At 36.8% G+C, this 14577-nt stretch overlaps 2 protein-coding genes and 1 long non-coding RNA gene across 3 annotated transcripts; 2 read left to right on the plus strand and 1 right to left on the minus strand.

Moving 5' to 3' along the window:
- Positions 1 to 116: 116 nt before the first annotated feature.
- On the minus strand, positions 117 to 3448 carry LOC137827582 (protein LIKE EARLY STARVATION, chloroplastic). The gene is made up of 4 exons (XM_068633781.2): positions 2895 to 3448; positions 1625 to 2310; positions 1180 to 1370; positions 117 to 688 (listed from the first exon to the last, which is right to left on the minus strand). The coding sequence occupies exons 1-4, from the start codon at positions 3364 to 3366 to the stop codon at positions 238 to 240; spliced, it is 1800 nt and encodes a 599-aa protein (XP_068489882.1). The 5' UTR covers positions 3367 to 3448; the 3' UTR covers positions 117 to 237.
- Positions 3449 to 10299: 6851 nt separating this feature from the next.
- On the plus strand, positions 10300 to 12285 carry LOC137827589 (uncharacterized). Its single transcript, XM_068633790.2, has 3 exons — positions 10300 to 11079; positions 11170 to 11365; positions 11459 to 12285. The coding sequence occupies exons 1-3, from the start codon at positions 10726 to 10728 to the stop codon at positions 12013 to 12015; spliced, it is 1107 nt and encodes a 368-aa protein (XP_068489891.2). The 5' UTR covers positions 10300 to 10725; the 3' UTR covers positions 12016 to 12285.
- A 187-nt stretch (positions 12286 to 12472) lies between these two features.
- On the plus strand, positions 12473 to 14334 carry LOC137827590 (uncharacterized). Its single transcript, XR_011083761.2, has 3 exons — positions 12473 to 12605; positions 12807 to 12900; positions 14201 to 14334. It is a non-coding gene; the product is annotated as an uncharacterized LOC137827590 (long non-coding RNA).
- Positions 14335 to 14577: the final 243 nt, after the last annotated feature.

The raw sequence follows: 14577 nt of genomic DNA on the forward strand, positions 1-14577 counted from the left end.
CAATAAACACTATTTGAATCGTTTTTATCCAAAATTTTCTCTTCAATTAAACAACAAATATTGGATTGTTATCCTTTAACTGTTACCGTCCAATTATGAAATGTGTGTGAAATGAGTGAAAAAAGATTCTAAGAGTGACATGCTTATATATCTTTCTCTGTTATATTGGAAAAGAAGGAAAAAAACAGTAATCATCCTACAAGTAATTGGCGTGTTTTCAGAGATGGTTTTGGCTAATCAAGGTTCTTCAACTTGCTGTATTTCTGATTCAGATGGATTGGGAGCTTCCAGAAATTCAGATGGTTTGGGAACTTCCAGAATTTCAGATGGTTTGGGAACTTCCCGGAGCTGGACGGAGTTTTCATAGCAGTGAAAGAAGCCATAATGAGGGAATTTCTCATACCAGGTTTCTTCATTAACGTGTGTGTCCCAGTGTTCCCCAGAACTGCTCTTGCCGTACTTGTGAATCCAACCAGATCCATTGTGATGCTCACCCCAGGTTCGGTTCCAGCGTTCTCCATGCCTACTTTCCCACCAGCTCTCCCCTTGCTTCACGCCATTACTATTTGGATCAAAGTTTTCATCCCATTTGTCACCCCATTTCTCCCATCCACCGTCCACTGACCGTTCTGCCCATTTATCAGTGTACTTTATGCTCCCACCATACCCGTCATATTTCCCACCCCACCTGCCAAAACCATTTCTGTTCATCAAAATCTCAACATGGAATTCTCAAATCACACATAGCAAGCAGATCCCTCACAAACACTCCACTCACAGAATTCAATGCAAGCAAATAATATATTCCTTCACCTTTTAAATCAAGCTACAAGGAAAAAACAATTTGCATAAAGCTTAGAACATCTTGTTCTAAAAATATTTCTAACATACTACTGTGACTTTGAAAACCAATTTTCTTGAATTCATACAAATATATTGCAGACTAAAATTTTTTGGTATGATGATGGCATGAAACACATAGACTGAGCTCAGAATAATTCAGTCCGAGTCATCATGTTCCGAGTTCTTAATGCTCCCAAAATTGCGCAAAGTATCATTAGCAGTCGAAGGAGACTTGAACAAACATACACTCCAATGGATTATTAAACATTTTAAACAGTGAGGACCAAATACTTTAAAAAAAAGCATTCAAATTCTAATATAATTTTCTTGACTTACCTTTCATGCCAAACATGAGCGTGCCCTGGTTCAAGTGGTGTGTTTGGGTCAATACTGCACCACTTGTCTGCCCATTTTTCTGATTGACCAGCGGCATTGTAGCGTTCCCCCCATTTTTCCTGCCACTCGTTACCTTTACCATTACTTCCCCACTTGTCCGCAGTTTTCTCAAAATTCATAACCCCATCTTCCTGCAAGCGAAAACCATACTTGGTATGATTATACTGATTTTACTGAAATGGAAGAACGAATCAGTTGTCCAAGACCTATTAGTGCAGTGGCTACAGCTACAACTACAGTATAGACCAATTACACAGTTTGAACGGAGGCAGTAATGATGAGTACTAGAAATATGCTAAACATATTTCAGCAGACTATATGAGACACTATAATAATAAGAAAGCTACTTAGATGCAAATTAAAATGTGTCAAATTTTTTGCTAACCAGACTCGCGGATTCTCTCCAAAATTCACGCCAAACATTTCCATATGCGTCACGGCCAGATTTCTCAGAACCAAGTTCCTTGTAGCCAAAATCATCAGAAGCCTCCCAGTACTTCTCTTGCCACTCAATCTCTTTGTCAGCACTAACACCTCTGGTCATTGTCCATCTGCAGATCACGCCATCTGGTCTTCGCTCAATTCCAGTGTCTTTCCACCATCTTGTTCCATCCGGATTCACTCCAATAGGTGACCATTTATCGGCCTCACTAAGGGCATGTGCTGCTTCCTCTGCATAGCCAGAAGAAGATTCACCAAGAACCTGTTCCTCTTCCAGGGAAAGCGACAAGGAAGGTGACTCTGGTTCATATGCAGATTCCGCTTTCTTAACCTCTAAAAATGACTGAAACGGTGGAAGAGTATCAATATGTTCGCTTTTAGAAAGTAAACTCTCAAATGGAATAGAGAGAAATTGAGATTTCCGCTCCTTCTCCACAACTGCACTGGGCAAGGTTGGACGAACAGAAGGCTTGGCATTTAACTGCAACCCATTGCCTTCATCTGTGGGAACATCGCTCTCCACGGGAGGAGTCCAGGACCAAAAATCAGGGCCAGGCACACCACTTCCCTCAGGTGCTGACTCTTGCACAAGAATACCCCCACTCTGCACTCCTGTTTCCGAACCCAATTCTAGCACATAATTTTAAAAAAAAAAAAGAATAAACCAATACGTAAGCGATCAACACTTACAACAATATCTCCCAAGAATAATATCAATTTCTTAGGGAATAAAATAAACAAGTAAATCAGCAATAGCATCTTCATAGAATATTAGATTAAAAACTTCGAATGCGAAATTAACACACCCCGTAATCTCAATTTCAATGCTAACTTCAAATTTTGATAACTAAAATACAAGAAATCAATAATGACATCTACATTTAGAAATAGAACAAAATTGAACCACTCCATTTCTTAGTTAAGAAAATCCAGCAGTAGAATCTTCACAGCACGTTATATTACAAACATCAAAATTCATGCATTTCACAAACCATGCAACCTCAATGCTACAGAAGCATTTATTTCCTTATTTCCGTATTCCATTATTATTAAAACTGACAGAAAAAGAAAATGCAGCCAAAATTTAATTACAAAAAGTAAAATATTAGAAACCTTCATATTCTGATTTTTAATTATTGAGTGATTATTGAGTGATAACATAAAAGACTGAAAGAAAGAAAAGAAAGAGATCGAAACAGGTGATTCGGTTGTACCGCGCTGTCGTTCGTCGGAGTCGACGTCGACGTCGGCGTCGGCGTCGGCGTCAGTGCCGGAATCGGTGGTACCGCGTTGCTGAATGAGTGCCCTGGCGGCGGCGATGGCAGCAGCGGCGCGGTCGATGACCTGCATCCGCTGAACGCGGTCGCGCTCTTCGGAAGGGACTTCGAGAAGCTTGTGGAACTCGGTAGTCTTCTTCTCCAAATCATCTTCCACAGTGCCGTGGTGACGCGTCGAGGCCACGCGCTCGGCGATTGTCTTGAACTGCATGCTCTTCCGCTCACTCTCCACCGCCTTCTTCCACATGTCCAAGTAGGAAGTGTCCACATCTTCTCGTGCTCCTCCTCCTCCACCACGCGCCATCGGTCTGACTCGCGTCCATTCTCTGTTTCGGTGTTGCTGGTGCAGGTGTGGGTGTAGGTGCAGCCAACGGTGTGGTGCACCCAAGGCACAGGTTCCGAAGTGCATGGAGAAGGAAGCGTGTGAGTGCGTGAAGATCGTTGAACGGAAAAGTGAGTGGAGTGAGTGAAAGTGTGAAAGTGAAAACGTGGCGTTGGGACTATTTATACGGTGTAGGAACGAGAGAGAAGGGTAAAATGGTAAATCTGAATTAATTGTTATTCTAAAAGGTTAGCGACATTTTCTTTGTCTTCAAGGGAGGAACCAAACCCTATTATTAGTTTTATTCTATTAACTTTTACTTTTATATAACTTTTAAAATATAAATAAACACAAATCTATATATTATAATTATATAAATTAATAATAAATATTTATATATATATATATATTAATTTTTTTTATAGCTTGTCAAAATACTTTTTATGACTTTTTGTGTGCATTGCAGGTCACGCTCTCTACGTTAAAGCAAATTAAAGCAAACATAAGAAATCACGTGAAAGCAGTTAAAGCAAATATGCTTTGGACCTTAATTAATTTTAAATTAATTACATTAATCTCACTATGTAATAAGTAAAATAAATTTGAAGACCTAATAATGGGTTGTTGATTACATTTGCCAGGTGGTGAATTAAAAACATGCAAAAGAGCATCTCATGGTGCGTTGGACTCTTCTAAACACTTACATCTGTTTTCCCATGCAATGCAAAGTTAAGAACCAATTCACATTGTTTCGTATAAACAACAAAAACAACAACATAGGCCATTCAAGAACAACCAAAACCAAAAACAAAAAACACACACAATGTCTTCATCAATGTCCACATTCATCTCATCCTCTCTCTCACAAACCCTCAAGATAACAACCCTAATCATTCCTCTCTCTCCCCACACCCTTTTCACTTCCAAAACCCCATCGTCCTCAATTTTCCTCACCAACACCACCAAAATCACCATGTTCAACCCTCACCCGAATCAAGTACCCGAATACCCGCAATGGGCCCCACCCGAGCTCCCTTCCCTGCCGAAAATCCAACCTTCTCCCGTTCCCAGTGAGCAACCCGTGTTTCCTACCCGTGACCCGGAAACCGACCCGATTATACCGCCCGAAATAGTCACGGATCCTGCTCCTGGCCCGTACCCGAATCCGAAACCCGATGCCCCGAAACCGCCGCTGACCCCACCCGGGATTGACACGCCGCTGCCGAAGCCGCCGGAGAAGGTGCCACAGCCACCGCCGGAAGTGGATCCGCCGAGGCCTCCGGAGATTGTGCCGCCGCCGAGTACTCCGCCGGATATAACGCCACCCACTGGACCAAGTATCTTTGCTTAGAACAGAAGCATGAATAGTATACTTTAAGGTTATTGTGTGATCAAGAAATATAGTAAAAAAACATCTTCTTTCTCGTTATTCAATAGTTATTAAGTTTTTTATTTATTTATTTATATATGTACTAGCAATATAATGCATATTGGTGTTTTTCATTTTTACTCTGTGGCAAATGTTTAAGTGACAAATAAGACCATAACTCCAAAAAAAATTAAGAGCAAATTACATGCATCGTTATGAGAAATTACATAAATATTTTCTCTAATTTTAACTTGTACTCTAATTTTCTTAATATATAAAAGATGTTAGGTGCAAATTTTGTGTAGTTTTTCTTTCAGTTTTACCACAAGTTACAACGAATTAACGTTAGTGAGAGGGAAAAAAAATTAATAATAATGTTAAAAAGGACTTTGAAATTGATAATGAAAGCGAGGTTTGTGATTAAACGTTGTTTTCTCAACTTTATCCTCAGAACACTCAAATGGCAATTGATTTTAATTGATAAAAACAAATCTCACGTCCAATTCAACTGTATTAGTACATACTCCTGTGATCACATAGGCTAAAATCTCCAAATTTAGCGTATGGGGTGCAGAAAGAAACGACCCAGTAAAACATTCTTGGCCCATTATTAGGCCCATGATATTGGGATGACATTGATGGTCCATTTCTTATATTTCATTATGGCCTAGTACTTCCTTTTTTTTCGACGTTCAGACTTTGAGTTTCATCTGAATTATTGTTAACTGTTTCTCGTCGTATTCTCCAGGTTCAGGTTTGATTGATTACTTCCTTCTAATATGAAGTTTTATGAGGTTGATTTTGGATAAAACTCTTTTTTTTTTCTATTCCTTTAGAAGATAAAAGATACGAAGATAAGTTATCAATATATTCTAAATTAGTTTTGATACATTCATAAATATACTTTCAAATGCTTGTTGGAGATGAGTGCAAACCTCAACCCGGCTCAACCTCATGAGCCGGCTCAACCTCATGAGCCGGCTCAACCTCATGAGCCGGCTCAACCTCATGAGCCGGCTCAACCTCATGAGCCGGCTCAACCTCATGAGCCGGCTCAACCTCATGAGCCGGCTCAACCTCATGAGCCGGCTCAACCTCATGAGCCGGCTCAACCTCATGAGCCGGCTCAACCTCATGAGCCGGCTCAACCTCATGAGCCGGCTCAACCTCATGAGCCGGCTCAACCTCATGAGCCGGCTCAACCTCATGAGCCGGCTCAACCTCATGAGCCGGCTTTATGGAGTTGAATTAGGTTTAAAGTTCACTTCTTGATACCATAGTCATTTCGAGTCTATTCTAGCGAGTACTTATGTTGGATATGTTATCGGACCACCCATAATATATAGTCTCGGCGTAAGTAAGGGAAATATGTTGAAGATCGTCTTTCATTAAAGTGAGTGCAAACATCAACCTCATAAACCTGAGTTAGACTCATAAACCTGAGTTAGACTTAGAGTCCAATTCTTCTTAATAATGTTAATGATAAATTTTGTTTGAAAATGATATTGGCCCGAAACAAGGACATTGCTGACTTGAAAAACAGTAAAAAAGTTTCTTCAAAACTGCTTAGACATGGCTGAATAAAGTCCTACCAAAGCCACAGAACACAAATATATTATTGGAGATGAGTAGAAACTATGGTAAAGGATTTTGAGACACTTTTTTTATTCTAAGAATATGTCTCTAATTATTGGAATTTATTTGAGAGTGAGACCCATAAAAGAAGATTGAAACCACATATTTATTATGAATTCCATGAAATATGCACATGATACTAAAATATTTGACAAAATTTAATGTTTTTGGATAATGATTGAATTGAAACCTCTGGCTGAGAGCTTGCCACACATTTGAAAGAAATGAGCACAAGAGTAACCTCTGCTACACTCACAATTATTATCAACAGTTATATATATGCACTATTAGGTCCCACATCGCTCAAATTAACAACACTCTTTTCTATATCTCCATTTTCTTTTTCATGCATACATCATACTAATATACCTTCATTAGATGAAATCAAAATCAGCCCAATCCATAAACCCATTTAGTGGCCCACACATTCATCCTCAACAATCCATAAACCCTAAAAAAACCCTAGATGGTTTGGGTTAAGCCATTGACATGAGAAGACAAGAGAACAAAAAAAAGAGTAAGAAATGGTTTTGGTAAGGACTAGGTATGATGTCCTACATGGCCTTCATTTTCAAAAACCTTTATGTCCTCATGAGTCATTATCTGTTCTTTATTATATGCATCAACATAGGAAAATAAGCATTTTTATTTTACACACCAACTTTTGTAGTAATTGATACAAACAAACACAAACATTTTTTAATAATGAAAATGAACTCACAAATGTGCCATTCGTCATGGGTGTAGTCCACACATATGAATGTGGTGTAAAATCAATCCCATGAAAACTAATAATAATATTTGAGATTTTGTTAGATCAAGTAAAACAACCCATGAAATTGGGCCAAATGGCATGATGTGAGTGAGAAGTTGATGCACCAAGAGAATTTTTCATGGTGTTGGAAAGAAAGGGTTAGACATGTCGCTTAGAGATTAGAAAATAAATTGGAGGCAAATCTCACCTTATAGTTTGGTTTTATGAGGTTGCGTTAGTCTGATTTTATGAGGTTGTGTTAGGTTTAAAATTTAATTTTTAATATGGTATCAAAGTCATTTCAAGTCTATTTCAGTGAGAGTTTGTTGGTCTTATCAGATCACCCGTTATCGGATCGTTATCGAACCACTCATAATATATAATCTCACAAACGAGTTGGTACCCTCAGCTTATAAGCAGACCTCACCTTATAAGTCAGTTTTATGAAATTGAGTTAGACTTAAACTCCACTTTTTAATAGAAATGAAAGTTAAATCTTATAATTATGATTGTTTTACGAATATTGATTAGTTTATATAGTTGATTGTGAATTTTGAAGGAATGTAGGACCTCTCCTTAATGCAATTCTCAAGACTTCTCACCTAACCAATTAGTGAAACTTTGAAGATAATAACCACCCCATGTTCCCAAAAGATTTAGAGCAAAAGATGGGATTTTTCAAAAACAAAATTCAATAATTTCACTAGACATCATCAAAAGATGTTCACTAAAGAGGCATCAACACTCTTCCATCATGGAAAAATAAATCCAAACACCTTTTAGTCACAATAACTTAATCCATTCAACATCATTATGCATCACTAATTGCCAACAGTTTCCCTTTTTAACATCATAATACTTCAAGGATCATCAAATTACCTCTCACAAGCTTCGTGGCTTAAATTCCTTTTCTTAAGTTAAAAAATAACCATGTTTGAGATATTAATTAATTAACTATATATCCATGTGCCATGCACACGTGTCTTTGCAAACTATTAATTAATACTTTAATTACTTTAATTAGGCCTTAATGTGTCATACAATGCTTTAATTATTGTTGGCTGACCCAGCCTTTAATTTATCATTCCAAATTTTTAATACACAAAAATTGTGAAAGGGAATAAATTCATAAATGACTTGGTATTTATATATTAAAAAGTCGACTAAAAATAAAATATTTAAATTAAAGTTGTTCTATCCAAAAATACTTTGATATGAAGTTTAAGTTTTATATTTAGAATCTTCATAATTTCTGCTACATGCTTCTTTCCTTCTTCTTTTTTTCTCTTTTTCCAAAACAAAAAAGAGAAAGTGAGGGATTCAAATGGTGAAACTTATGAAGCTCAACTTCATCCTTTAGCTTATCCTCTTCATTTTTTTTATTCTTTTTGGGACACCAAATGTAAGGTAAATGAAATATCCCTTTCATCTTTTTCCTCCTTTTTCCCTTTTTTTTTTCTTTTTCTCCTAAAAGATTCCATTGAGTTCTTGTTCCCCAATTCACATTAAGTGAATTATGTTATTATAAGAATGATATTATTATTTTGCAGTGAAGATGTCTGTGAGGAAATATGATGAGAAATTGACCCAACATTGTAGAATGGTAGAGTCCTCTTGAATCCTCATTTGTAATAACTCTTGTGTTTCACCCTTTTAACTCTCATAAACGACAATTCCTTCCATCATTTCAACCTAAACTTTCCATGTTCATGAAAAATTGAAATCTCCACACTCATAAAATGACGCATAAGCTACCTAGACTATGATTGCAGTATGAATGAAGTCCATTAGGGCATCAATGATCTAGGGTTTATCATCATTCCTGCAACAATAAACCATCATGCTAAAGGAAACTCTTTATATGTCTTAGATGAAATATCTTTCAAAATTGTATCATTTAAATGTTAAAACTAGGAAACAATTATTCCAAATCAAAAAATAATAATTTAGAAAAAAAATAAGAGTAAAATGAGCTCATGTTCCAACAATAATAGACAAATAAGCAAATGGTATATGAGACTTTAAACTGAGTAAGATCACCATCCAAACTTGTGCAACACAATTCAGAATTTTAATTTGCCTTCTACACTTGATGATGAATGTAGGTTAATTTATTGATTTAATGTTAACAAAAATAACAGATTTTTTGGCTTTTGTTTTTGAATGAAATTGAAATCAAGAGAACGATTTGAGCAACTTCTCGATCGATCGGTCTGCACCTCACTCCTTTTTCTTAGACGAACTCTCGCTACTTTCGTTCTCTCACTTCTCCTCCTCGCTAGCTCCGGACTACTCCAATACTCAAGTCAGAGTCCAGCACTCGACACATAATATTTAGGATTAAATAATTACGTACGTACCTAATTATTTGGGATAATTTATATAATTATTATGGATCCATTATGATTAATGGACCTAATAAAAAAAGGTTAACAAACATTAAATCATTAATTAATCTCACTACGATCATCTTGGTGATCTTCTCTATCTAATGAATGGGTAATCTGTTTTGAAATCGTCCGCCCTGCACCCTACCCTCCCCGAGGAGTATATGCTTCAACAAGAATCACACAGGGGTAGATTGATACAATAAAAACCTCTGACGGATATCAAATTAAGGTATTCGTTAGGCTAACATGTACTATTTATCTGATAAATTATCCCAAGAAAAGAAAGGAATAAAATAATATTATTAACAAATTCTAACAATTTTTTTTTAATAATAAGTATTATGGATATTATATGGTTTATGGCAATGACATAAACTAAATTTGGATACCTTCCAATCATTCAAAATAATGGTATTTTATTTTATATAGATATAAAATATAATCTGAAACCATTTGTGATGTACACGTGTCCAAAACTTTAGGCGCAAACATCTATGACAGCATGGACTTCACATACACGCCATAAAGATCTTCTTCATCTCTCCACTCTCAAGCATCATTAGTTTTTGTTTTTTATTCAATTTTTAAATTTAAAAAAGAAAAAACAATATGATCAATCAATCAGTTAATGAATGAAATGAAGGTGGGTGTTTTTTATTACACCCAAGGGCTCAATCGTAACTTCACAGGTTCAGAGTTGAGGCAATCATTCTCACCACGCGTCGTTCGGTGGAGAAACCTTTCGGTGCACACTGGGTGTGGTTATCAAACTGCATCGTCCAAACGACTGCTGCCACATCAGAAACACGTGGCGTGCTAATGGCCATGTCAGCAACCTTGACTCGTTATAAAATCCAATCCCACCAAGTCACCTAATCCAGAACAATTTGAAACACACAAAAAGAAAAAACTAAAAGAAATTATTAAAACCTTTCTTCTTCTTCACCGCCGGAGAATGAACACTCCGGCGACGATAAACTCCCCTTCGATGACCAATGCTTGTATCTCCGACCACCGTCGCCACGTGTTCCATGAAAACCCTCACCTTCAAACCTTCACTCTCTTAGCCTAGAAGAAAAGAAAACCGTACATACGCAATTTCGAATTAACATTTTCTTATGTCTATTTTTTTTTTCTTTTAACCTATCCTCTCTCATGAAGAACACGCCCAATCCGTGACTTATTATTGACTGGTGTAGGAAGTTAGAAGGATGAATGTGTGTTGAATAGGGTTTGGGTTTTTTTTTTGAGAAAAAAAATTAGAAGCTCCGAAGAAAGAAGAGTATCAGAAGAAACGCATGGCTCCGATGAAGGTTCAACCAATTGCAATCGACATCGATTCCGAGCAGGTGAAGGATGCGGTTGTGATTCGGAACGAGTCGGTGTTGAAGTCGCGGCTGAAGCGGTTGTTCATCTTTGACCGTCAGTTACCGAAGATCAGCAAAGATGTAGCAACAGAGTTTGAACCAAGCTCGGTGTGCTTGGCAAAAATGGTGCAGAATTTCATGGAGGAACAACCTCCGGCACCGAAATGCGGTCGCAACCGCTGCAACTGCTTCAACGCGAATAGCTCCGACGAGGACGATTTCGATCTCTTCGGTTCTCCACCTCCACCGGAATCGTCCAACGCCGACGCGGCTGAATCGCTCAAGGTAGATAATCAATCTAAATTCTACTCCAATTTTATTTTAATTTTATTAATAGTTTCTTTGATTTATGATAATTTTGGTTGTGACAAGCAGACTTTGATCCCTTGCGCGAGCGTAGGCGAGAGGAACCTGTTAGCTGACGTGGCGAGAATCGTGGAGAAAAACGGCAAGTCGTTGAAGAGGAAAGACGATCTAAGAAAGGTAGTTGCGGAAGCACTTTCTTCCTCTCTTGGTTACGATTCTTCCATCTGCAAATCGAAATGGGAGAAAACTTCGTCGTGTCCCGCTGGTACTGTTAATTTACTGTGAATTTCAATTTGAGTTTGGATTTGGAGTTGAATTTGATTTTGGCTGACTGAGTGTGTTTGCGGCTTTGGTTTAGGTGAATATGAATTCATAGATGCGATTGTAGAAGGTGAGAGGTTGATCGTGGATGTGGATTTTCGATCCGAGTTTGAGGTGGCGAGATCCACGGGAACTTACAAGGCAATTCTTCAATCGCTGCCGTTCATCTTCGTTGGAAAATCGGAGAGACTGAAGCAGATCGTGGCGATTGTTTCCGAAGCGGCCAAGCAGAGTTTGAAGAAGAAAGGAATGCACGTTCCGCCGTGGAGGAAGCGCGATTACATGCTCGCAAAGTGGCTCTCTCCGTCTAGCGTTAGGGAGAAGCAACCCCCGTCCTCCTCCGTGCAAGTCGCCGTAGCTCCGCCGGAAACAATGTACTCCGGTGATGCAGCGTCGAGGGAGAGCGATTGCGGTGAGTTGGAGCTGATTTTCGGCGAGTCGCCGCCGAAGAGCGAGGCTGATTCCGGCAAGGAGAAGGCGGAGTTGCCATCACCTACCCCACCGTGGCAACCGCCGGCGGTGAAGCCGAAGAGTGTCGAGAGAGGGACCAAGGTGGTTACCGGATTGGCCTCTCTTCTCAAGGATAGGCCGTAGAACAAAATTTTGTTATTTTTTTTTATTTTTAATTCTGAATTAAAAAATTAAAGTATAAAAGAGAAAATATCGGATGAGTCTCTCTGTTTTTATTTTTATTTTTTTATGAAGTATTTTTGTTTTCCCTTCTTTGGTTAGCGGGGGAAAATTTGTAAGAAGTAACTTTTGTTATTTTTATTTTCATTTTTGGTTGGCACCATGTAAGTGTAAGAAGCTGCTGCCATGGCAATATGATCTGCAATAAAAATCAATTAGCTGAAAATTAAAAAATTTCTGGAGTTGATAAAATTGAAAAAGAAAAAGAAAAACACCTGAGGATGCATGCATGGCGCCGAGAGATTCTTTTGCTTCGATTTCCCAAATGTCAGTACTATGCTTCTGCTATGATCAGATTTTTCTCTCTTTTTAAATTATTTTGTATACCAACCACTTTTTCTTTTCTTTTTTTTTGGTGAGTGTTTGGTTTGGTTCATCATGATTGAGAAAGTGCAGAGAGAAGTTACAACTTACACCACCCAGCAACTTTCAAAAAAAAATTGGCATCGTGTTGCAACTCACAACGTTCTGGTCCCTTCAAAGGAGACAAGCAAGTATGAAACTTTCCTATCTGAAATTTTCTCATCTTTTCATGAATACTAGATTAAGGACTTCAACTACTTCCTCCTTTTTCTTTTTCCAATTTTCATTCTAATATCCATGAAGCATTGTAAACTACTGGTACCCAAATTAATAATTATATGTATTTGATTATATAAAAATATTACGGTGACTGTGGACTGATAAAAACGCAGGATGCAGGATGGAGCTGCTGAGGAAGGAAGAAGGGTTGTGACATCTCGAATTTCGTGAGGACTGGGAACTTGGGAAGAAATCACTTGAAGAGGGGTAAATTTTTATTGAATTTGGTATATTATAAATAATTTATTTTCTTTTTATTTTATCTTAAAATCTTTTGGAGTACAGCAAAAGCAAAAGAGGAAAAAGTGAAAAAGTTAAAATCTCTGCTACTTTCTCTCACCAAGCAAGCCCTTTAAATAAAACCTGACAGAATATGCCCAATTATTTGCAATACTGTTAGTCATGCTATAAGCCACTATTAAACAAAAAAAAACAAATAATATGTTTTAAAACATACAAAATTGTTTAATATTTTCTATTTAACAAATCAGAAAAAGATATTAAGATTTTTTTTTTTTAATTCTGATGATAAAGTGAACACAGTGGACTAGTGAAAAATTTGATTTGGGTCCATACGACTCGAGTTGGTTTTGCTTTATAATTTTTCCATTACCAAAAAAAGGAGAAATATATTTGTACACTAAGATTATCTATTTCTATATAAAAAATAAAATATACAATAAGTCAAAGAAAGAAAATATAAGATATAAGATAACTCAGATGAGATGGTGAAAAGAGATAAAGGCTAGTGGTAATTTTTCAAAAGTTATATCTTTCTATGTGGAGTTTTCTTTTCACCAAACCAAATGATGAAAAAGGAAAAATAAATTCAAAGAGTAATGTGTTGAGGATTTGACTAATGAGAGTTACTATAGTACAGTATAAGGATAAGTCTGTACTATTATTTAATTATATATTATTTCGTACGTCATAATTCATAATTCATATTTAAAATTTAAATGATTAATAATATTACATAAATATTGATTCCAATAATTGATGCAAAGTAAACAGGAAGAGTTTTTGCGTGTGAATATTATAAGAGAAAAATTGTGTTAAAATAAGGCATTCTGATAAGTTGAGATAAGTTGTTTCTTTATTTCACACACACACTCTTGTGAAGTAAACATAAATAATTCACAATCATTGCAGTGGGCCTCTAGTAATCCATTGCCATGGCCAACTGCAGTATATAATATTTCAAGAAAATAGGCATTTATTTATCTCATTACTAATATTGCAAAACTCATTTATAAAGTGAGTGGGGCCATCACAAACCTCTCCTGTCAGAACAAAAAAATAGGGGTCCTTTTCCCTCTGCCTTCAAAACTTTAAAAAATAATAAAAACAGTATTGAAAAATAAAAAAATGAAAGCATATTTTGAAAGCTTGCAATAATAAATAGACATAAAATGAAAAATAGGGTGATGAAAGCAACCACACACCTAACCTCTAACATAACAATGTGTTTTAATTTTTAGTTTAATGTTTGTTTGTTTGGTTGTAGCCCATTTGATGGAGAGAGGTTACTTAGGAAGTGCAAATTTCATTTTTTAACGGAGCTTTGCCCAACCCACACGAAAACCACATCCCCATCATTCTTTTCAACCTTTCATTCACTTCCTCGTCACTGTATTTCCCTAAACTATGTCTCGGCGCGTTAGAGTTGATCAACGTATTTGAGGTATGTGTAATTTTTCGGTGTTAGAGTCGATCAATGCATTTGAAATATTATCTATCTGAAAGTCGATATTTTATTACGGTTCTATTTTTAAAAGGTGTTTCGGTAAATTGAAAAAAAATAAATTATTATTGATATTTGTTAAGAAGTTGACTTTAAGTCTAACTCAACCTCATAAAATCGGTTCAATAATGTGAGGTTTG

The sequence above is a fragment of the Phaseolus vulgaris genome, chromosome 7 (assembly GCF_051622355.1).
Source record: "Phaseolus vulgaris cultivar YP4 chromosome 7, ASM5162235v1, whole genome shotgun sequence".
Classification (NCBI taxonomy): Eukaryota; Viridiplantae; Streptophyta; class Magnoliopsida; order Fabales; family Fabaceae; genus Phaseolus; species Phaseolus vulgaris.